Below are 22,940 nucleotides of genomic sequence, written 5' to 3'. Positions count from 1 at the left end.
ACTTGTAGAGAAATTATAACAAACTGTTTCTTGAAATAAAACCTAGTGGTAATACTCCCTCTTGATTTTCTATTTTCAATGAAAGAAAGCCTAATTGCCTCTGTCGTTATCGTTACTGTTTAATAAAACCATTACAAATCCAACAATGTTTCAATAGTTGTTTTTAACAAATAAAATTTATTCTAGTTGCTTGTTTACACCATTCTAGTCGATATATTTAAAATCTACTAAACCTTGATCTACTATTACTATAGTGCTTCAATAGATCTATAATTATTGTGACACAAGTGTAGATCCTTACTTCATATCATCAATGTGTTATTGTTATTGTATATATAGCAGCATATATTAATAGTGCCCAGAATCTTATTTGAAATGAATATGTTAGTAAGCTAAATCATGATCGAGGTGAATTTTAGTAGTTGCATTCTATATATGGATTTATTTTGTATGTTCTAGAATTCTATGAAGAAGCACTTTCTCTTGTGTATGATCTAACAAGTAAATCAATATCTCCTGCCATGTGGAAAGTATTTGAGCTAATGTACCAGGTATGAGTCATTATTTATAATATATATGTAAAAACATCAATTTTAACCCAAATTTACCAAAATATATGAAGTATTAAACAAGCTTGTTTATTTTACTTATATATTTAATTTCACAATGATACAGAATAGATTAATGCACAATTACAAGCATTAATTATCCATACAAATCTTAACCTTAACTTTGTGGAGGAGAATAAAATTATGTTATAGTTCAATGTAATTATGCCAAAATAATAACTCAAATAATATATAGTAGTAAAACATAAGATAAAATAATAACTAAATACTGATTAAAGGATCATTATATATATCAAAAATAATCATACCAAAACACTGTACAACAATTAACCATCTCAAAACAAACTACAGAATGTCCTGTTGGAAATTTTCAATTGAAACATACTTAACCCAGTGCATACATACTAGCGGATACAAATAAGTTTTTAAAGTTTGTTATTGGCAATGGAATGTTTTTGAAAGTAACAATATCTTTTGGGATATTCACCATTAAATAATAATTAGAACTTAAATTTTTCTTAGTTTTACTAGAGTTTACAGCAGTGTATTATTTAAATAATGATGTGTGTAAACTGTAGCCACTTGTAACACATTAAACTTGTTATCATAATTCAGGTAAAAATTATATTAAAATTTCAGCTAGCTACAGGTTTTTTACTATAAGGTTCTTTTTTTGAATAGCAATATACACTTAAAACTTAAAAAATTAAATTAGGCTTTCAAAGTAATTGTAAAAATTAAGATATCTTAGACCAAGTTTATAGATATATTTCTATTGTTAGGTCTATCATATAACTTTCACCTAATCTTTCTTTCAATTTAAGATTATCGTAAATCCATCTAAATCAATGATTCATAGGAGAAATTCTAATGTAATAATGTTTGAAACGCATTTTTCTGTAAGAACCAATTATGATCCCATTATGAAACAAACTATCAATTAATTATAATTAACCAATATGAAAGGACTATTTGAGATTTTTCAACATTTTAAAGAGGCATTTTTTTAAATTAAATTTTTTATTTTGAAATTGTTAAAAACAATGTTACTCTGACCCCCTGTAGTATTATACATCTTTGGAAATGCTGAAATGACATCTCTCCCATCTTTTTACCTTGATTCTGAGAGATGCTAGAGCAGTTTAAAGTTTCATAAACAGGTCAATTTTTCAATTTTGAGAGCTTTTTACAAATTTTAATGAGGCATAATTTTGAAACCAGAAGTGATATCGAGTTTACATTGGGTATTTTTCTTAGTCTAACTGGGGTGTGCAGCATACCAAATTTCATTAAAATCTGAGTTGGTGAGGTAAATGACTGTGTTTATTTGGTATGGGACCCTTTTGTATCATAATAAAATGTCTAAATTCCTATTATCCTTTCAAAAAGAATATTATTAGAGTAATGTAATGTAGTATAGAACTGTGGGGAGGTAAGATTCAAATATATGACCACCTTTCCCACGCTGTAGATTAATATATTAGAATGGTAGACTTTGCCAAAACGCCAAATATAATTACAGTAGAACCTCTCATATCCGACCTTCTCACATCCGTCTCCTCCCGATATGCGACCGTCTGTGTGACCCGACCATGCTCCATTGACGAGCCTGTTCAGACACATCTACACTAAAGTATTCTTTGTTTTCATGCTACAAACCGTCAGTTCACCCGTGGTTGTTGATGTGGAATATACTCTGACTACAATCTTTTAATGTTTGTTAACGTAAATACTGTTTGTGTTTCCCCCCAATTCATGACTACGGATTGTGAAGTGCTTTAATGTGAGGTTACGTTTGTGACAATGGCAACTCAATAACGTAAACGTGTTTGAGTTTCTTTGAAACAGAAACTTGAAGTGTTGTAACGATTGGACCATAGTGAGTCTGTTATTAAACTAGCTTCTGAATTGGGTGTAGAGGTGACTATGGTAAAGGACTGGAAGAAAATCCGTTAATATTTGGAAATGTATTCAACGACAGGCAAGACAAATGATGCGTTGAAAAGAAAAATGTTGGAAAAACCAAAACTGGAACTCGTTAATGAAGCGTTATGGATTTGGTTTTGTCAGGAAAGGTACAAATGAACATCATTGTCTGGCCTCATCGTAAAAGAAAAAGCCATAAGTTGCATGACAAGTTGGGAGGTGATCTACAAAGGTTTAGCGCTAGTGAAGGGTCGCTACATAAATGGAAATTGCGTCATGTTATAATTGCAGAAAAAACTCGCAGCTGATGATAACTCTGCTAAAAAATAATTAGAAAAATTTGAAAAGTAGGTCATAGAATAGAAATTTGTACCTGAACAAGTCTACAATGTAGATGTAACTGTCTTAAATTATAAAATGCTCCCAAAAACCACTCTTTCTGTTAAAATTGAGGCTATGTTAGTAAAAAAAGCTTGCTAAAGACAGACTTACAATTACAACTTATAGCAATGCCGCAGGAGCCACAAAAAGTCATTGTTCGTCTTTCGGAAATCTAAGAAGTCAAGTGTGTTTAAAAAGTTAAAACATGGCAACACTTCCAGTTTTAATCCAGTAATCAATCATCTGCATGGATGGATAGTCATTTGTTTAAGGAGTGGTTTTTTGACGAATTTTCCCCCTCAGTAAAAAAACATTTAAAGTCTAAAAACTCAACTGCTTGTGCTGTTTTAATCTTAGATAACTCTCCCAGTCACCCCTCTGAATCTGAACTAAAAACAGGAAACAAAAAGGCTTCATTTTTACCAACCTACGTTACACCTTTAATACAGCCTATGGATCAGAGCGTCATTGAATAGCTAAAGAGAAGATACAGAAGAAAATATGTCTGCTCTCCCGTGGTAAAAACAGAAGAAGGATGTAACCTTTTAGAGGCAATAAAAAGTTTAAATATCGAAGATGTCATCTATATCTTTGCTGCAGCTTGGGATGAAATAAAACAAACCACTCTTCAAAAGGATTGAAAAAAATGTCCATCAATGAAGCAAGAAAAACCTGAGGCTGATCATGAGCCAACTTCGACAGAAACAGATGTTGAGACAGACAAAACAGAAACATTACAAAATCTACAAGTATTTCAGCATGATCTCCAGATGACAGATGTAGAAGAGTGGCTTGTTAAAAGTGATGTTACAGAAGACAGCCAATGAAGCACACAGCTCAGTGACGACCAAGTCATTGCTATTGTGAAGAACATAGCTGAGGAAAAAGAAATTGACTCAGATGAAGAGGAAACCACAAGTGACAACGTAATGACTCATTCTGCTGCTAAAGATGTCTTCGACCTTGCGCTGAAATACATTGAGCAACATCCAAATGTATCTCCGATGGATGTATTGTGGGCAAAAAAATGGAGGGACACTTCCGCAAGGTCAATGTTGACAAAATTTAAACAGAAATCTGTTACTGAACAAGGGTAGTTTACTGAAATCCGTGTACTGAACTCTAAATAAGTTACTATACATGCGCTTACATTTTATTCATGTTTTCATTTAATTGAAAAACTGAATGTTTGAAATGTATTTAGCAACATAGGAATGCTAGTATTTTCAAGTACAGTAAAGTTGTTCGCTTATTGTAAGTACACTGGATACATGTATTTTTTTCTACCTGGGAAAGGCGTTTTTCGCTCCTCCTGGTACTCGACTTTTTGGTCGACCATGACACAAAATGAGAGGTTCTACTGTATATCCGATATTATAGATTATGTCTCTTGGAGAGTTTTTTAGTTCCTGAAAGCCCTTCAGAATGCCCAGTGCACACTCCGTGCTTCTCGTGGTTGCCAAGGAAGTATTTATAAATGACCTTCACTCAGTGGCGCCCTTTGTCTAACTGTGTCTCCTACAGAGCCCTAACCAAACATATCCGTCTAGTACTGCTTTCTCGGTTGTCACGAGTACACATCTACTATGTATCTTGCTATTATTCTTGATCGTGTGGTAGTGTTGTGGTTAGTTTGAAATATTTATTTTGTTTTATAGTGCAACAAGGTGTATTTAATTTAATTTAAATTTATTAGAAATAAATAATTTTTTATTTTTATCAATAAATACGCTAAATTTAAGTAAAATGCCCTGTTTTAAAATTTTTTGCTTTTACCTTTTATAATTTAGTTATAATAAAAATTAGCTTTGAAGTTAATGAAAAAAAAAAATGTTACTTGTCTTGGCATTATATAGGAAAGTTCATTGATTTATTAGCATGCAAAGGGTTAAAATTTAAAAAATTATCTTTGGGAATAAATGAAGATCTAGTAAAAGCAATAGTAAGCATACCATTGTACGATTTAACGCTTTGTACTCCGACATCCGAAGTCACAGTTATGGCAAAAATTTAACAGTCAATGTCTTAAATTTTAAATGTTTGATAAGTTGTGTTTATTGGCTAAATGATCCAAATACACCCCTAATTTGTGGTAAACACAATCTTGTTAGTTAATAATATTAAATATAACAATGTAATAAATATGAAAACTGTACAGATTTTTTTGTCAGTAATAGCTGAGGGTAAGTAAGGCGTGCTGATAGTTAGTTTGTAATTACAGTTACTCCTCAAAATGATATTTGAATTATGGAAGTATATATCCTAAAAAGGCTGTTGCTTTGAATTTGATTTTTTGTTATTATTTATTTCCTCTATTATGGCATTAGTCTAGGTATTTTTGGTGTGTAATTTAGTCAAAAAGTTTATTTTACATTATGTGATTTTGTGAGAGTTGCTGATAGGAATAAATTCCTATGTTAATATTAAAAACATAATTTTTCCATTATTAGTGCTTTTCTTACCTATTTTATTAGTGAATGTCCAGTAAAATCACTAGAATAATGAATCCGATTGTAATGGAAAGCAAAACTTTTTTATGATTTCTCGTTATTTGTGATATAGCAAAAACAGTATGTGGTATGCCATTGTGTCACTGATTTTCATCTTTAAAGGAATTTGTCGCCAATTGAAAAAGTGAATGTAAGTAAAGTTTTTGGAGTTAAAAGATTAGTTCATGAAATTTGGTGTGTTTATAATAAGAAGAGGATTTAAAAAATAATAAAAGTCAATGTTATTTCACAAGTTATGAGGGCTGAAAGTTGCAGGACTTTTGGTTAGGTATTATTTACATTATTTGTTATAAGTAGAATTCTATAAAATCAAAACAGAAATCATGGTTTAATATACGCAAAAAAATTTAAGATTTTCTTACAAAACCAGTATAAAATTAGTTAAAAGACCGTGAAGGTTTTCACTAGCACATTTGCAGTAGATGTTGGACTTTTCAGCAGTGACAAGTTAACTCCAGAGTGCCAAGGATTAATATGGTTATGTGGAAATATTTGTCAACATAATATTCTCTTACATATTTTATTCAGTCTGGTTACTTTGTTTTCCTAAAAATATTGTGCTAGTTTGCTATAGACTTTTTTAAATCAGTATTGCAATTTGAATGGAATTGTGTATTGCAGGTTTTCGAGAAGGATGGTTTTGAATATTTCACAGACATGATGCCAGCATTACACAACTATGTGACAGTGGACACAGAGGCTTTCCTGTCCAACCAGAACCATCTGCTGGCCATGTTTAATATGTGCAAAGCTGTGAGTATCTTCTGTCATATGTCATATATCCAAGTCTTCTCGTATCACCTAAGTTAATAAAAATTGTACTAAAAATTGACACTTTAAAAAAACTTTACTAGGTATATTACTACAACATGCTCTTGGTACTACTGGGCTGAATTAAATTGACCACTTTGCTGTCGGAGAATATTTTCATTTCTGTAGTTTGAAAAATTCCATGACGTGACAAAACTGTTGCATATTATGCATTGTTAAAAGTAAAGTAAAGTAAAGATGTCTTATTTTACTAGGCGAAGTTAGGGCTAAGAAGCCCTCTTTAACACTTAACCTGGGGACCAACGGCTTAAAGATGGCTTCCAAACCACCACCAATGGCCGGGCAGGTGGGCTGCTTTGCAAGAACAGAATCGCTTAGCGGTTACACATCCAAACAGCAACCACGCTCAACATTGCTTGACCTTGTTATCTTGCGATAACTATTGTACCCACTATATAACGCTATTGGCAAACAAATAAATGGCCATTGTAAAATTGTATAAAATATTTTTAGTGTGGTTTAGTATAAAAATTATTAGGTTTATAACTTTTACCAGGTAATAATTGATTGTCTTTTCTTCCAAAAATGGAATTGAATATGTCTTGTACATAAAATAATTATAATTCTATGCTAATCTTAATGTATAATACGAAATACACTAAACTTAAAAAAAGGTGCACTACCAATGTTGACAGGTACATTAAATCAACATTTTTGTAATAAGCAAGCAGAACTGTGATAGGGACAAACTGTGTGGTATGGTGGTCACATGATACTTCTGGCACCGTTGCAACCTGGGTGCTGAAGATGAATGTGTTGTTAAGAGTTACAGTACGTTCCGGGGCTTTGTTTGGGTGGGTAGCGATGAAGCCACTCTTGTCAGCTGCTATTTCACAACTAATTACAAGTTTGACTGATTTCCAGGGAAAGCTGGACAGTCTGAAGGCTGTACTTCACTCCCTCGATGGATATTTGATTGTCGTCTCTGATTTTAATGCTAAGGCAGTTGAATGGTAAATGCAAGTGACGGACCCTGGAGGTTGGCGTATTCTGGAATTGCTGTAAGGGTTGGTCTGCTTGTCGTGAATTAGAGAACACTCCCGCAGCAGGTGCTTCAGCCTGAGGCGGAGGATTACCTACTGTTGGTCGAGGGGGCCGCAGAGAAGTTTAAAACAGTGAGAAGGGCGTTGAAGTGAACAATCATCAGAAGCAAATGCGACAAGTGAAACGAGTTATGGGAGAACGCGAACAATGATCCTTGGGAGCTGGGTTACTAAGTTGCAATGCGTAGACTCTGTCAACCATGACTTCCTCTCTTATGGACAACAGAGTGGATGCCTTGTTTTCAACCCATTCAGTCAGGGAATACAAGGACATTCCAGTTGAGTCTGGGCAAATTCTCTTTCTCACTGATCGGAGCTTTCCGGACCGTCGGGATAGATGTGGTGTCGTATGGCGAAAGTGTTGCTTAATAAGGAGGCAGCTTTGATAATCAATAGAATATCCTATGCCTTATAAGTAAATACAAGAGAGATCTTGAAACTCTGTCTGCATACAGCCTCTCTTGTGCTCAACATGGCAGGAAAGTTCCTCAAGTGGCTATTGAAGCTGAAGCTCGTCAAAGCAATTGAGGTGGGCAGATTGGCCTTTCCGACTGTTAATACAGTTTTCGGGCAGGCCACTCCACAATCTGAGTTGGTGTAGATTTAAGACCACCTTCGGGGCAGTGCTTCAACTGATCATACTGGACAAGCTGGACGTGCAAATACATTTAACTCAACCAGCTGGGCTCATATGCTGACTGCCTTGCAGGACAATTTCCATATTCTTTTACCTCCTGAAAATGGTTAACAGTTATCACAGAAATAGGCAATAGGCTTGTACTGCTCGGTCAAGTTAACTTTGCATACTATAATTATAGTAGTGACCACGTATAACGTGTTCACTAATAATGGTCACAGAAGCATACTGAGTTGTGTGTGCCAACTTTAAACACTGCGCCGCTCGGTAGTCAAGTATTAACATTTTATACTACAGTTAGTGTGATGTCCACATATAACATATTCACCACTAATAGTGTGTGTTCTGTAGACATTGTGCCGCTTGGTAGTCAAGTATTAACATTGTATACTACAGTTAGTGTGAATTCCACATATAACATATTCACTACTAATAGTGTGTGTTCTGTAGACATTGTGCCGCTTGGTAGTCAAGTATTAACATTGTATACTACAGCTAGTTTAGTGTCCACATATAACATATTTACTACTAATAGTCACAGTAGCACGCTGTAGTGTGTGTTCTGTAGACATTGTGCCGCTTGGTAGTCAAGTATTAACATTGTATACTACAGTTAGTGTGATGTCCACATATAACATATTCACTACTAATAGTGTGTGTTCTGTAGACATTGTGCCGCTTGGTAGTCAAGTATTAACATTGTGTACTACAGCTAGTTTAGTGTCCACATATAACATATTTACTACTAATAGTCACAGTAGCACGCTGTAGTGTGTTCTATAGACATTGTGCCGCTTGGTAGTCAAGTATTAACATTGTGTACTACAGCTAGTTTAGTGTCCACATATAACATATTTACTACTAATAGTCACAGTAGCACGCTGTAGTGTGTGTTCTGTAGACATTGTGCCGCTTGCTAGTCAAGTATTAACATTGTATACTACAGTTAGTGTGATGTCCACATATAACATATTCACTACTAATAGTCACAGTAGCACGCTGTAGTGTGTGTTCTGTAGACATTGTGCCGCTTGGTAGTCAAATAGTAACGTAGTGTACTACAGCTAGTTTAGTGTTCACATATAACATATTCACTAATAATAGTGTGTGTTCTGTAGACATTGTGCCGCTTGGTAGTCAAGTATTAACATTGTGTACTACAGCTAGTTTAGTGTCCACATATAACATATTTACTACTAATAGTCACAGTAGCACGCTGTAGTGTGTGTTCTGTAGACATTGTGCCGCTTGGTAGTCAAGTATTAACATTGTATACTACAGTTAGTGTGATGTCCACATATAACATATTCACTACTAATAGTGTGTGTTCTGTAGACATTGTGCCGCTTGGTAGACAAATAGTAACATAATGTACTACAGCTAGTTTAGTGTTCACATATAACATATTCACTACTTATAGCCACAAAAACACTCTGTAGTGTAAGTTCTACAGACATTCTGCTGCTTGGTAGTCCGAAATGAATCCTATTCCGGTATTATAACTTATTAAGTCTGTAGGCTAATTATATATAATCTTTGTATTATACATTATGTAGTCTTAAATATTTGTCTGTGCCTTAGGATCAATCTCTAAAATATCTAAAAAGAATTCAAAGTTCCCTTGTTCGTAATGTTCTTTCAGTGTTTCCTTATGATTTCGGCATTATTTGATGTGACAATGTATCTGGAAATGATTAAGCTATTAAAACTTATTGATTTACATTTCTCTACCAGCAAACTACTAGCTCAGATTTTGTTAGTATTATTCTGGTATGTATTTTAAATGGTGACTAATAGAATTATAGAAAGCATATGGATTTGCAGATTCTTAACGGTGATGCGGGAGAGGACCCGGAGAGTCATGCTGCCAAGCTGTTGGAAGTTATCATACTGCAGTGCAAGGGAAGAATCGATCAGGTCTGTTTATTTAAACCTGTTGAGTTGTGCACTAGTTCTCAATAAAATATTAACTTTCTAAATGTATTTGCTATGTTCATATATTTATTTTTTTATTTACCACTGTATTTTGCAATACAGTGCAACTTCGTTAAGTCGGACCTCCAGATAATAGCACTCTCAATTCAGAAAAATTTACAATTAGCTTTTTGTCGTCTGCCTAGATTGCCAAGTATGCGGCGCATGTTTGTCTACTACTATTACTGTTCGTAGGGCTCAATAATGACATGTATTGCAACTTGTTAGGATAAAGATGCCATTAACAGGGAGGATACTGACAAAGAAAATACTAAAAATATCGCAGTTATAAGCCATGCAGAAGCAGCAGGTTATATTGGTGATAAGCAGGTTGTAGACTGCCCCATGGTACTGCTGTGTTTTTATTTATTTGTTATCTTTGTATTTCCGAATTGGATGAATGTATTTTCTAAACATCACAGAAAGAAATGTTATTAGGTGTACACAATGTTATGTCGACACATCGAAAGACACAGAGGTAAATACTAAGGAGCTTAAAATAGGTGATAGCGATAAATCGTCACCGAATCTCTTGCATATCGCTAGCAATGAAATGCTAGGGCACCGCAAATTTCTTGCAAATATTGCTAGTGACGATGAAACATCATCGTTGCACTTGGCGTAAGGGTTAAATACAGTACTACAGTTGTCATTTGGTTTGAAAATAGACTAGACAATCAGAAATTTTCGACTGGGTAAAAACCAGGAATTTAAAAAGAGGTTTTGAGTGGCCACCCTAACACACTAATTATGTTGTTCCTAAACCCAGATTTGAATAAACCAAAATACCAATTGGTAACTACATTTATTCAATAAAATTTTGAAACACAACACAACATTACAAAAGATTGCAATTGAACGAAGTGCAAACATACGCTCATCTGTCCAACAATGCTCAGCTGTTTGTATATCTATCTCGATTCTGCCAACGTACTATCAGCTGACCAACAATGCTCTGCTGTTTTTATATCTATCTCGAGTCTGCCAACATACTCTCAGCTGACAAAAATTTTCAGCTGTTTACATATCTATCTCGATTCTGCCAACATACTCTCAGCTGACCAACAATTCTCAGCTGTTTTTATATCTTGATTCGTTCTAGAACAGGTGATACTGAATTACACACTAAAACATTAAGTTTGGGTTGTTATCCTAATAACGTCATACTCTGAATTAATAACTACAATTAAACTCAGTAGGAACTAAGTATTTGGTAACTGAATAAGTCAGTCTTTTAAGCAAACTGTTAGAAATTGGGGAAACTGATTGGATAAAAGCATTGCTTAAGTTAATAATCAGATAAACAAGTAGTTTACCCAACTACTCCCTTCCTAATATGACAATGCTTATATGCAATTGCCTAAATAAGTTTTGTCTTAATTTATCAATAATAATTAGTTACGTTTGGGACTGCCATTTCTTTAGAGTGGTTCGATTTTAATTCTTTAAGTGTATTTTTTACTGACTTATCAAGACCTTTAACCCTTCCAACACGGCTAACGCCTGTAGACGCAGAACTGCCGATGCTTTAAACGCGGATAACGTCTACAAACGCAAAAGCTTTACTTTTTAAATGGCGAAGAATTAGTTGTTAAAACTTCCGTAAGAGAGCAGGTCAATTTTCCTTTCGACTGTCGGGACTAGACATTACGCTTTGTCACCATTGGTGGACTTTGTAACGGTATCTACTCGGGTTGAAAGCAATCTCCGCCATTTTTTGTATGGCCTGTGACGCGGCATACGCCTACAGACACGTTCGTTTCATTCAGCTGTTTAACTACGTGTGTGTTGGTCGTATGTTGGTTATATTGTTAAACAAAGTGTTTTGAATCAGTCCGTTGTTATTCTTATAGTGTTTTAGTTTGTTTTTACTAACAGTTTGTGTTGAATTTCATATTATTATATTTCAAAATCTTATACTGAACTTATTTATTTTTATGTACTAATTATATAGGAACTTCAGTTACAATTTACTCATTATAAATAACCTGTATAAATGTAATGCAATCTTTCAAATAGTGTTCCTATGTACATTATCCTGCAATGCAGTTTATTCAAAATTTCAAATGTTTTCCTGCATATAAAATTCTCAAAATTATGTAATATTACATGTTTATTATTTTTTCTTATTAAGGTAATACCAAGGTATATGAAACAAAAATTAGCATTGAGAAATTTAAAATAAAATATTTTTTTATGTCAGCGTTTGACAGTAATTTAGATTAGCACTTTATGGGTTAAAATGATATATTACAAGACTATAAGTGCTATTTGAAAATTTCGAGTTAACCACCCACCCCTTTTTCCCCTGGGGGTCAAAAGTTTGAAAACTATCATTAATAATGTATACCTCTGTAGCTAGTAAGAATGCAGCAAACAGATGTTATATATCTAAAATAACAAAAAAGTTAAGAGGGGGTGCAACTTACTTTTCAATCACCCTGTGTATATATGGAAAAATAAATGTACAAAGGCTTCTTATATTAATGAAAGAAAAAAACTTCTAACAATCCTTAAATATTTTGACTATATATATATATATATATATATATATATATATATATATATATATATATATATATATATATATAGTTTGGTTATTTAAACACATATGTGACACTAACGAGCAAATACAAAGTAATTGAATCGTAAAAAGTAAAGGCTCTGTGGTGTAGTAGTAGGACACTCACCCAGCAAGTGAGAGATCCGGGTTGGAGTCCCAATGGAGCAAGTATTTTTGTGATTTAATGTTTATTGAAATTAAATTAGGTTTTTGCCACTTATACAAATATAATGAATGTGCGTACATGCATGTTCACATGTTGGTGTTTTTGTGTGATCATGAACAACTAACTGATAAGGGACTAACAATAAACAGGTAGTTTCCATGAGTGTGTTTGGTGAACAAGAAGGCATTCACACATACAGGCTAATAAGCAGCAACTGGTTCCTTTTTTGATAGCATTTCTGAAAAAAATCACAATGAGTGTTGGGCAGTTGCTATGTCCAATTTGAAAAAAGCTTTAGGCACTGTGGGTGTTTGTTTTTGGTTTCTTGGTTTTCTTTTTTTTATATTCTATACATACAAGGGCGGTTTGTACAAGTCTGGTAAATTTGTATGAAAGTGTGACATTTTCAGAACTACACTGTTTTTGGTAAGCCTGATATTTCCATGGATATTACAGTAAGTTTTGAATGGCAGCTGTTATTAGTTGATTGTTGCCAGCCAGCTAAAGTGGTAACGGGATACTTTGATCCATATGTTGGAGAAAAAATAATTTTGTGTGGTCATTAAACATTTTCATTTGAGGGGTTGGACAGCCGCACAGATTAAATCCGAGTTGGATGAAGTTTATGTGGCTTCTGGAACATTAAAGACCATTTACGGATTAATGAGTTTAAACATGGTCGGAAAGCACAATAATAAATAAATACATAGACCTTTAAATACGTGTTACACATTTATTTCTACAAAAAATAAAAGAAATATCACAATAAAAAAATAAGGTTATTACAAATCTTAATTTTTAATATATATATATGCTAGTCTTAACTCCGAAAATCGAACAATACCTAACGAGACTTGCATGCTTTAAGCCAGATAAATTAACAAACCGCTTTTTACGACAAGTAACATTATTATACATTAACAACCACTGTTTAAGTTTATGATCAAAACTAGATAAATTCACCATGTTGGATTTTATATGGGGTTATCCTAATTAAAGCGTGACCTATATAATCAAAGCACTGTCTGTAAACTTCCAGTTTGATCTCATAACTTGTAAAAGAGATTATTTGTAAGAGGATTTTTTTAAATTTAGATGATTCTTGAGATTAAATTCAACACACTTTTAATGATTTACGTGCCAAACTGTTCAGATCAAATCAGAATCTTAATTTATTCAAACCATCCTGCATAATTAAGTTTAATTGCTTCTTAGATTCGTAAATATAAGACGGTGCAGTGTCATCCGCACAAACCAGGAAAATTTGATCACATAAATCATTGCAATACATAAAAACAATAATGCTCCCAAGACTGAGCCTTGCAGGATACCACAACTAATCGATGTAGGTAAGCTATACGACTTTTCAACACTCATTATTTGCTTTCTACCCGTTGAACAGCTTTTAAATATATCAAGAGCAACACCTCTTATTTCAATAACAAACATCTTATGTAACAGCCATCCATGATTTACAATATTATTTAAACATCATAACAAGCTTAATTTTGCATCAGCATTGTGCTAGTTAAGCATCTAAACTAATAACTCATTTTCACTTTCACATTTCAAAATGACATGTGAAATCTGTGTTTCTTCCTATAAAGCAGGAAAGGGATATTACAGGCAACATCTTCCGATTGTTAATGTAAACCCCAAAGTATCATTGGTAATCTGTGTTACTTGTCCAACCATATGCTTCATTGGAAGTGTTGAAACCTACTGTGGATCTGGCTTTAAAATAAAGTAATTAAATGTGTCTGCTCTTCAATAAGTTGACAAAAGATTTTCTGTCGGAAACTGTGGTAATTACTTTGGAGATTAATTTACATGATGTATGCGTGGTTGTTCAGTGTATCCCTTCGTTTGTGGAGCTTGTGCTGCAACGGCTAATGCGAGAGGTGAAGACATCAGAACTGCGCACCATGTGTCTACAGGTGGTTATCAGTGCTCTCTACTACAATCCCCAATTGCTATTTGAGACCATAGACAAGCTGGATCTATCTGTGCCTCCGTCTGAGTCCATTGCATCTCACTTCATCAAGCAGTGGATCCACGACACCGATTGTTTCCTTGGGTAAGTTACAGTGCTAAGCTAGACAGTCTCACACATATCTATACTACATAACTTTCTGCCTTATACTCCTGTTGTATACTGTGAAAATTTGCAATCTAGTTTTTTCCACCAAATTTAAAAAACAAGAATTTGGATCTTCTGATATTGAACAAGTTCACCAAATTCTAAGAATAGCGAGGTTTAATTTTAAGAATTATATCTTAGATACCCTTCCTTATTGTTGGTGGAACTCCTTCATCTGTTGTAGCTAGCTTAATAAATAAATTATGTATTTTATAAGGACTGAGTAGATACACTACAATTATTGGAAACCTGTATAAAACTAGGAACCTTTTGAAACTGCCATTCTAAACAAGAAAAATGTTACATTTTAAGTCCATACAAATTTTTAACTTGAGCAAGTTTCATACAGTGTCATTAAAGCACTTGAGTGAAGAAGAATAGGTCAGGTCTGGGATAAGATAAAATCACTTACATAGACTTATATAGCTTTCAAATTTTCACAAATGTGCTTTCCTCACAGTTTGAAATGTTTCCACTCTCGATGATATTGTAAAAGCTCCAAAGAGCTCATTTTTGGACATGTTCCTGAGAGATCTAAAAATATTGAGTCATTGGAAGGTATATGAAAGCACTGTATTAATTCTAAATGATTTGTGAATCTATGAATATTTTATTATATGAATATTAGTAATTTAGGGAAAAGAACTCATGGTTCACAACTAATATGCTTGACTTGCTTCAGTCTTAATGCAGTGACCTCAAGGAAAATCGTGTTTAAACCAATAAATATTACTTGTGCACTACACTTACCTGGAGCAACCGCAAGTCTACTCACTAATAAAGATTCATCAAGACATCAATATTTAAAACAAACTTTAAAGAAAAATATGGCAGCAAAGTAAACATATTTGCCAACGTTACTTAGCTATTAAGCTTTTACTATTTTATTTTTAATAAGAGTTTTTATTTTACATTTATAAACATAAAAAAAACTGATGAAATATTTGAATTGTCAAGTAAAAGCTTTTAAATAAAGATAAAACATATGATGTCACACTCTCTAGACACATAGTACATCCAATTATGAGGATGTGGATAGCATTCCCTTAGAACATTAACCTGCTGACACAGCTGTACTGCTAGCATTTTTAACAAATTCCCCAACCGACTGAAACCATGAATTTCGTTCAATGTGGAAAAATCTTTAACAAGCCATATATTTAATTTACAAACCAAACAAATCTTTACAATTTACGATCATGTGAATCAACAAGCGCCATCGCCGCCGCGACTATGTTATAAGGTCTGGTTCATACGTGAGCGAGAATTATTCAAACCTACTCGTGCGATTTTGTAGTGTTCCTGATCAAATGGAGCACAAACAGGCCGATTACAAATTATTGAGTAATGTACAGTAACAAAATAACGTGATGTGTAAATAACATTTAAATTAAAGTTTGAATTTTTATATCTATATTTGTCAATGCCAGAATGTCTGCTGGTTTTATGCGCAGATGTTAGCTGCTCGATGGTAGACATACGATCTCTAATTATTATTTTATTTATATGATGTACTCTGTGAAGTTGTACATAAATAGATTCTCCATTAAATATATATATCCACACATTTTTACGTAAATGGAATATATTCTGTAAGATTATTTTATAATGCATAATTTATATTATTTAAAAGGAGAAGGTAGAGGATATGACTTTTCTTAAAAATATATTCATTTCTCTGAATCTGTGCATGATAAATTGATAACCTCAAATAAACCAAATTCCTTTGAAGTATTTAGTTTATTTGTTGATTGGACCGAACCGACCTTGTGTACCAGCAAAGTCGTCTCATACCAAAATTCTTGCACTGTAGACCTCTGACGTGTAATGTTGGTGTTAGACTTCAGTCTGCCCCACGCTAGTGCTATGTTGGTTCTCTTTATTTTTTCAAATTAGATGTATTTTCCAAATAAAAGAAAGGAAAGTTATTATGTATACAAGATTGTTATGTCGACACATTGAAAGAATCAGAGATAAAAACATAGAATGTTTAAAAGAAGTGGTAGTAATGAGTCGTCACCAAATCGTGTTTTTTCTGACATATTGCTAGTGACTAACCTAAGCATCATCTGCAAACAAACATAGGTTATTTTGAGAAATGGCAGACAAACCGTGTTGGGCTCCTTTAACCCTCCAACTGATGACCGACGGTACAGACGTTGATCAATACCTAACTGATGACTGATAAAAGACGTTACAGCCATCGTTCAACTTTCTCCTATTATTACATGAAAATCGTTTAAGTTATAAAGACGTAACTTGCAGCAGTCGAATCCTCTACTCATAAATACCAATTTATTTTATATAGTTTATATTCGTCATATTACTTGTTGTCAGCTGATATTGATCCAAATGCTGCACGGCATACAGCTGTCATAGAAAAGGAGGTACAGCATTTTTTTTTAAAGAATCTAACATCAACTTTAGAACCAGTTCCCATTACAGAGCTTAGTCAAGTTTTTATGTGAGGTTGCCATGATTAAAGTTCCAACTAAAATGCAGACAGTAAGTGTCTTAGGAACCTATAAATCACATGGTAATGTGGAGGAGTCTCTCGAGGTTGTCTCACAAGTTCTTCAGGTTGCCCTGATTTGGAGCTGTTCCATTTTCTTATGGTTGAGATAAACGAAAATTGTCTAGATCACAGTGAAAACCATAGCAAACTTGAAGAGATGTTGTTGAGCCATAACTTACCTAATCAGCCTATAAAAATTACCCCCACATCTCAGTCTTCAATTTGGTTGTATGTGCTCAAATATTAAGGAAAACAAATAGATGGTTCAGTTCTTACATGCAGATATCTTTGAGCACTCTGCTCAACTGTATAGCCTCCAGTCTTTGCAAAAAGAATCACCTCCATCGTATGTAATGAAGAGTCACTTTACAGAAAATAGAAAAAAAAACAAAAATAAATTGACACAGGGAGAATGGTTGAAACTGAATAATAATACAAACCCATTGGATACTTACAAGTGTTTCGTTAATACAATTAGTATGGTAATTGAACACATCTGTCCATGTATCAAAACTAGACTTAAAGGCAAAAAAATAATGGTACATCTAACACGGAAATAGAAAGATTTAGGGAGGAGTTATTGAGGGCACAAGCACAGTTTAACTCATTACGGATCTTATTGTTTTGGCACACGGGCACCAGCGGGTGCGAATTAATTCACGGTCAGCGGCCGCACGAACAGCAATGGTGTGCCACATCATATCGCTCGCTATTGTATACTAGAAAATTCAGCTGCGAAGGTATTCGTTCAGATGGAACATGGGCCTGCTGGGGTATCCGTGATGTAGGAACGATAACACGCGAGCAAGGTTACGTCGTGGCAGGGATGATGTCTAAATCATAGTCTAACGATTGCAACATCCGGGCCATTGTCTAGACTAAACCCACCAACATGTACGCCTGTGTCGTTTAGTTGTGTCACTAACCTCAAAAGTATTATAATAACAACTGAGGAAAACATCCAATCAGAAGCGCTAAAAAGCAGAGAGTAAACTCATATGAATGATTTTTCAACTTAGACATACAACTGCGATCTGTAGGGTATTTATAAAAGTTTTGAAAACTCTAAACGTAGACCGTTGTTAAACACTCTTAGTTGACAAGTGAAGACGATCGCCTGATCTATCAGACATTAACAGAACTATTTGGAGGGAAATTTAAAAGCAGACCGCTTTTGCGACCTGAGCTCGTCACGTGCCGTTAGGCCCGGCCGCTGCGTGACGAGCCCAGCTCGTCAGTGATCCGCAATGGGTTAAGCTAACTGGTCTGCTGGAACATTAACAAGCTTTTAAAAAGAAGAACTATAACCTAAACCTTATATAGTACCTTTGAGGTGCTAGCTAGCTGCAAATCAAAGCTGTGTGGTCAGTAATAAACTAAGTGAGGAAACATAAAATTTGTAGGAGCCCTAAAGAACTGCTTGTCCAATGGGTGAAGTTATCAGTGACCTCCAATTAATGGTTTACTTATTCATTTCTGTGTTCATAAAATTAGTTGACAATGGTCTTGCTGCAAATCATAAACCAAAACCTATGTCATTTTAAACCAAGAGACTCCAATATTTGTATTAGACCACGTGACAAGTCACTGAAGTAAAGAAATAGATCTCTTTAAAAAATAAAATTTCAGCTGGGATTGATAATGCATCATTGAAGGCTCATGAAATGTGCTTTAATGAACTTGTCTACTCACTAACACTGATCATCAACGTGTCATTTAGAGAAGGAAAGTGTCCAGTATAGCTGAAACTAGCCAAGGTCATCCCTGTACTTGAGCAAGGTAGTGCTTGAGAGGTTGGTAACTACCACCCAATATCGTTAACATCAATTATCAATAACTGCAATTGAAGCTTGTGTTTGCAAGTTTATTAATTTTTATATTAACCCTCCAAATTAATGAGAAAGGGGTTCTATCCAGACTCATGAATTACATTTTTCTTATGCTTACATATTTAGTATCTGCAAGGATTCATGAAAGGATGGTCTACAAGTACTACTGTGATAGACATTGTAGATTTTATAATCAATTAACTGGAGTTCAGGACCCTTATGTAGTTGTTAGAAATCAAATTTTTGTCAAAAAGACAAAATAAATTAGAAGTGGTTGGTATTAAGTTTCATGTCAGCTAGATTGTTTAACCCCTTAACTGCTGAGCAATACCACGAGCCGGACACCTAGAGCGCTACTCACTCACGTGTTTACACGTTTCGATGCGTCGTGCCCTCACTGCTACTCTCGTGTTAAAACGTTTCTGAAAGACGGCTGGTTGTTGTTTATTTCTGCCTGCCTACGGAGCATTGACTGCACTCTGGCAGCTATTTTCAGTACTACAATAACTGTAGCTCCCCTTGACAGGTGTCTCTGCGTGGTTTATATTTTTGGTACTACGTCGGTAGCACGTGTTCACATCAACAAAATATTAGTTTGTGTCTAACCACACTTTATAAACGTAGTGAGTTTTGGGTTGTGACTGTACATAGTGTAAATAAACAATAATTTAGTATACAAATGAACAATACAACTTTATTCCACTTAAACAGTATCAAGATATGCATTTGGTAAGTATTCTTTACAGTTTGTTATTGTTTACTGTACCGGTATTTCATCAGCAACTAATGTACATGTACACTTGTTATTGTTCATAAAATACGGAATCTTACAACAATATAATATAACCTGTAATTTTGATCTGTAGAGCCTAAGCAGTTGTTAAAACAGCGTGCCGGCACAACGTGGACTATCCAACCTTGAATGCTCCGCGCTGGCTGTGACGCAACTCTCACACTCTGCCGCGGTAATGGCTCTGAGCTACTGCACGTGTTAACACGTCTACAGCAGTTAAGGGGTTAAGAGTTATCTGTCAAACAGGCAACAGCTAATTAAACTAACATATACAGAAAAGGGTTGTATTCAAATAGTGAGGCCCAATTCACTTCCAGTCTTGAGAGTGGTATCTTAGGGATCCATCTTAGGACCTGCCCTTTTCATTTTATTTACTAACAACCTCCTCATATTTGGAAAAATGCTCAAAAACCATCATATATGGATGATATAGCACTTCTCTTTAGTGACAGCATACCAAGTGGTCTAGAAGTATCAGCTCCCATAGCAATGCAAGATGGTTGTTCATTACTGCCATAACAACCTAGTGGTGAATGCAAGGAACACAGAAAAGAGGAAGTGGGAGTACTGCCAAGCATCGGATGTAGCCAAATACTTGGGTATTACAATTAACAACAGTCTCAAATGGTCTGCACAAGTTTACAACCTTCGCAAAAAGCTGGCCACAGGACTGCTGTAAAAAAGAGTCTAGAATTTATTTAAAAACTACAACAAGTTCTTAATATGCTGCTTTCTATAAGCAACATAAAATACTGCTACTGTCTTTCAGCATGCAACAACTCTAGTAAAGTAAATCTACAAATAACCCTTATTCTGCAAAAGAAGTGCATCCGTATTTTAGCAGGTCTATTATGATCCAGAGAAACGCCTTTATTGAGTTCTGCATAATCACTGTGGTGTCTAAATACATACTCTTAAGTGATAATGTGTCCATAGAATAAAAACTTGGCAAGGTGTGGAGACCTGTACACAGGTCTGCATATTTTACTTTACCAGTACACAGAATGGCATTGTATGTAGAGAAGCCATCACACAAGCTTTTTAATGTCCTGTTTGAATATACCAAATGTCAGATTTCTGCACCATCCTATTTATACAATTGATGAACTCTCAAACTGAACTATCAATGGAATGTTTATACTCATTACACCTAAATTATACTCATGTACAATGTACAAATAAAGTTTATTGTCTATTGTCAGCTGTCCCTGTGTTTTTTCTTTAACATGTTTCAAGTTTGTTTCTTCCAGAATAAGATAATAAGGTTCTGTTGTTGCAGGCTCCATGACCGCAAATTGTGTGTACTGGGGATGTGTACACTTATCAGTATGTCACCACAGAGGCCTCTGGTGCTACAGGAGTGTGCTCCTCAGATTGTCCCCTCTCTCATCGTACTGTTCGAGGGTCTCAAGAGAGCTTATGCAGGTTAGTGTACATGTTTAAAAAAATACAATACCCAACTATTGGAATAATTATAATGAAAAGTACAAGGATCTCTGCGCTGCTTCCGGAGTAACAGGATATTCTGGATGGGTGAGGTTAGGGGCATGGGCCGCTCCTTGTCAAGATCCTTGAGGAAGGATTTTGGGCATTAATCTTGATCATGTCTCCTTGGAAGAAGGGGAGGCCAGCCCTGTAACCAGCCTCTCCAGTCACCAGCGTGGCCCTTATGTCTACGCTAGCAGGGAGCCTCACCAGCTCATCAGACATCTTCTGAAGTAAATTAGGCCTATCGATCTACCCTTGCACCCCAATATTTACATATTATAAATTTTTGAAGTGGTGTGCTTTATGGATGGCCAGGTTTAAATTAAATATTGATTTTTGCTGTACAGAGTGTAGATTCAACTGGAAGGTATACACCAGCCAGAGGTGTTCACTACTGGGGATATATTTAAGATTTAGTATGTGTTACTTATTTTCTAAACTTACAGTTGATTACATCAACCTGAAAAGGCCATCTAAAATTATGTCACAGTTTAATTTTTTTGTATAAGTAAAATTATATTATAAGTATGTTACATTACATTCCTTTATATGGGAAACTTTTTTGATAACATTGTATGAATTTAAAATGTAAAACTTAATTGTAATGTTCTCAGAGAAGGCCCAGGAGCAAGATGAAGAGGATGAAGATGAGGAAGATGAAGAAGGAGATGAAGGTATAATTGTTATAAAAGTTTGTCATATTTATGAAATAAGTGGCACCCCAAAATTTAATTGCACACATACTTCAATGGTTTATGCAATTGCCTAAATAAATTTTCTGTACTTCTGGTGTTTTATTATCTCTTCTTAAGGTTATTAGTTTTTTTTACAATTTTAATTTTGTGCTTGGTTTTAACTGAACAGTCAGTGTTTTTTTTAAATTAATTTCCAATCTTTTAACTGGTGCCAAAAATACTGCTAATATGCTTAAAAGATAAACAACTTACGTACGTGTAGTAAATGCAACACCAGATCTAGGGTCAAACTGTATTGTAATAATCGAAAGAGAATTGATGGAGATATTTGAATTAAGATATTTATTTTATTTACAGAAGTTTTGTCCAGTGATGAGGATGAATTAAATGAAGGAGACGCAGAATATTTAGAAAAGTTACAAGAAAAGGTGAAGAATAAGAAAGTGATCAGTCCATTCACAATAAACTCCGTCACAATTGAGGTAAGTTTTTCAAAATGGTTTTAGTCATTGTCGTGTAGAGAAAATAAATTAAATGAATCAGTCAGTTATTTGATAATAATTACTTTTAAAATACCTTCGGAGGACCAGTTGTGGTCTCTGGTTCCCTGGCAACATTAAAGGAGACAGTTTAAGGATATGACATTTCATGGAATGTGCCAAAGAAGTCATTCACCAAGAGAAGTTGTCCTTCCCGAGCACCACCACAAGAGTCCCTGGACCAGGTGCATGAAATCAAGGTAGACAAGACCAGAGAGTTCCAGGAGGGGGGACTCTAGAGGTCCACACTAACAGATAGTCCACATTCGCCAGAGAACATACAGCACGCACTACAGGGCACATAAAGGGTGAACAAGGATAGCAAAATAAATAAAATAATA

The 22,940-nt window shown here is 34.6% G+C and overlaps 1 protein-coding gene across 1 annotated transcript in view; it reads left to right on the top strand.

Moving 5' to 3' along the window:
- The first annotated feature begins 433 nt into the window (after positions 1-433).
- The window catches only part of LOC124368944 (importin-7-like), a 32,535-nt gene continuing 10,028 nt past the window's right edge, over positions 434-22,940 (top strand). The window contains exons 1-7 of the mRNA XM_046826510.1: positions 434-551; positions 6,008-6,139; positions 9,722-9,814; positions 14,454-14,677; positions 21,157-21,302; positions 21,980-22,039; positions 22,418-22,542. Of these exons, the coding sequence (XP_046682466.1) occupies positions 522-551; positions 6,008-6,139; positions 9,722-9,814; positions 14,454-14,677; positions 21,157-21,302; positions 21,980-22,039; positions 22,418-22,542 (810 nt within the window). The 5' untranslated portion in view covers positions 434-521. The remainder of the gene's footprint in view (positions 552-6,007; positions 6,140-9,721; positions 9,815-14,453; positions 14,678-21,156; positions 21,303-21,979; positions 22,040-22,417; positions 22,543-22,940) is intronic.

This window comes from Homalodisca vitripennis, chromosome 1 (genome assembly GCF_021130785.1).
Source record: "Homalodisca vitripennis isolate AUS2020 chromosome 1, UT_GWSS_2.1, whole genome shotgun sequence".
In the NCBI taxonomy this organism is placed as follows: Eukaryota; Metazoa; Arthropoda; class Insecta; order Hemiptera; family Cicadellidae; genus Homalodisca; species Homalodisca vitripennis.
The sequence above is the reverse complement of the archived record's forward strand: the minus strand, read 5'-3'. Positions and strand labels throughout refer to the sequence as shown.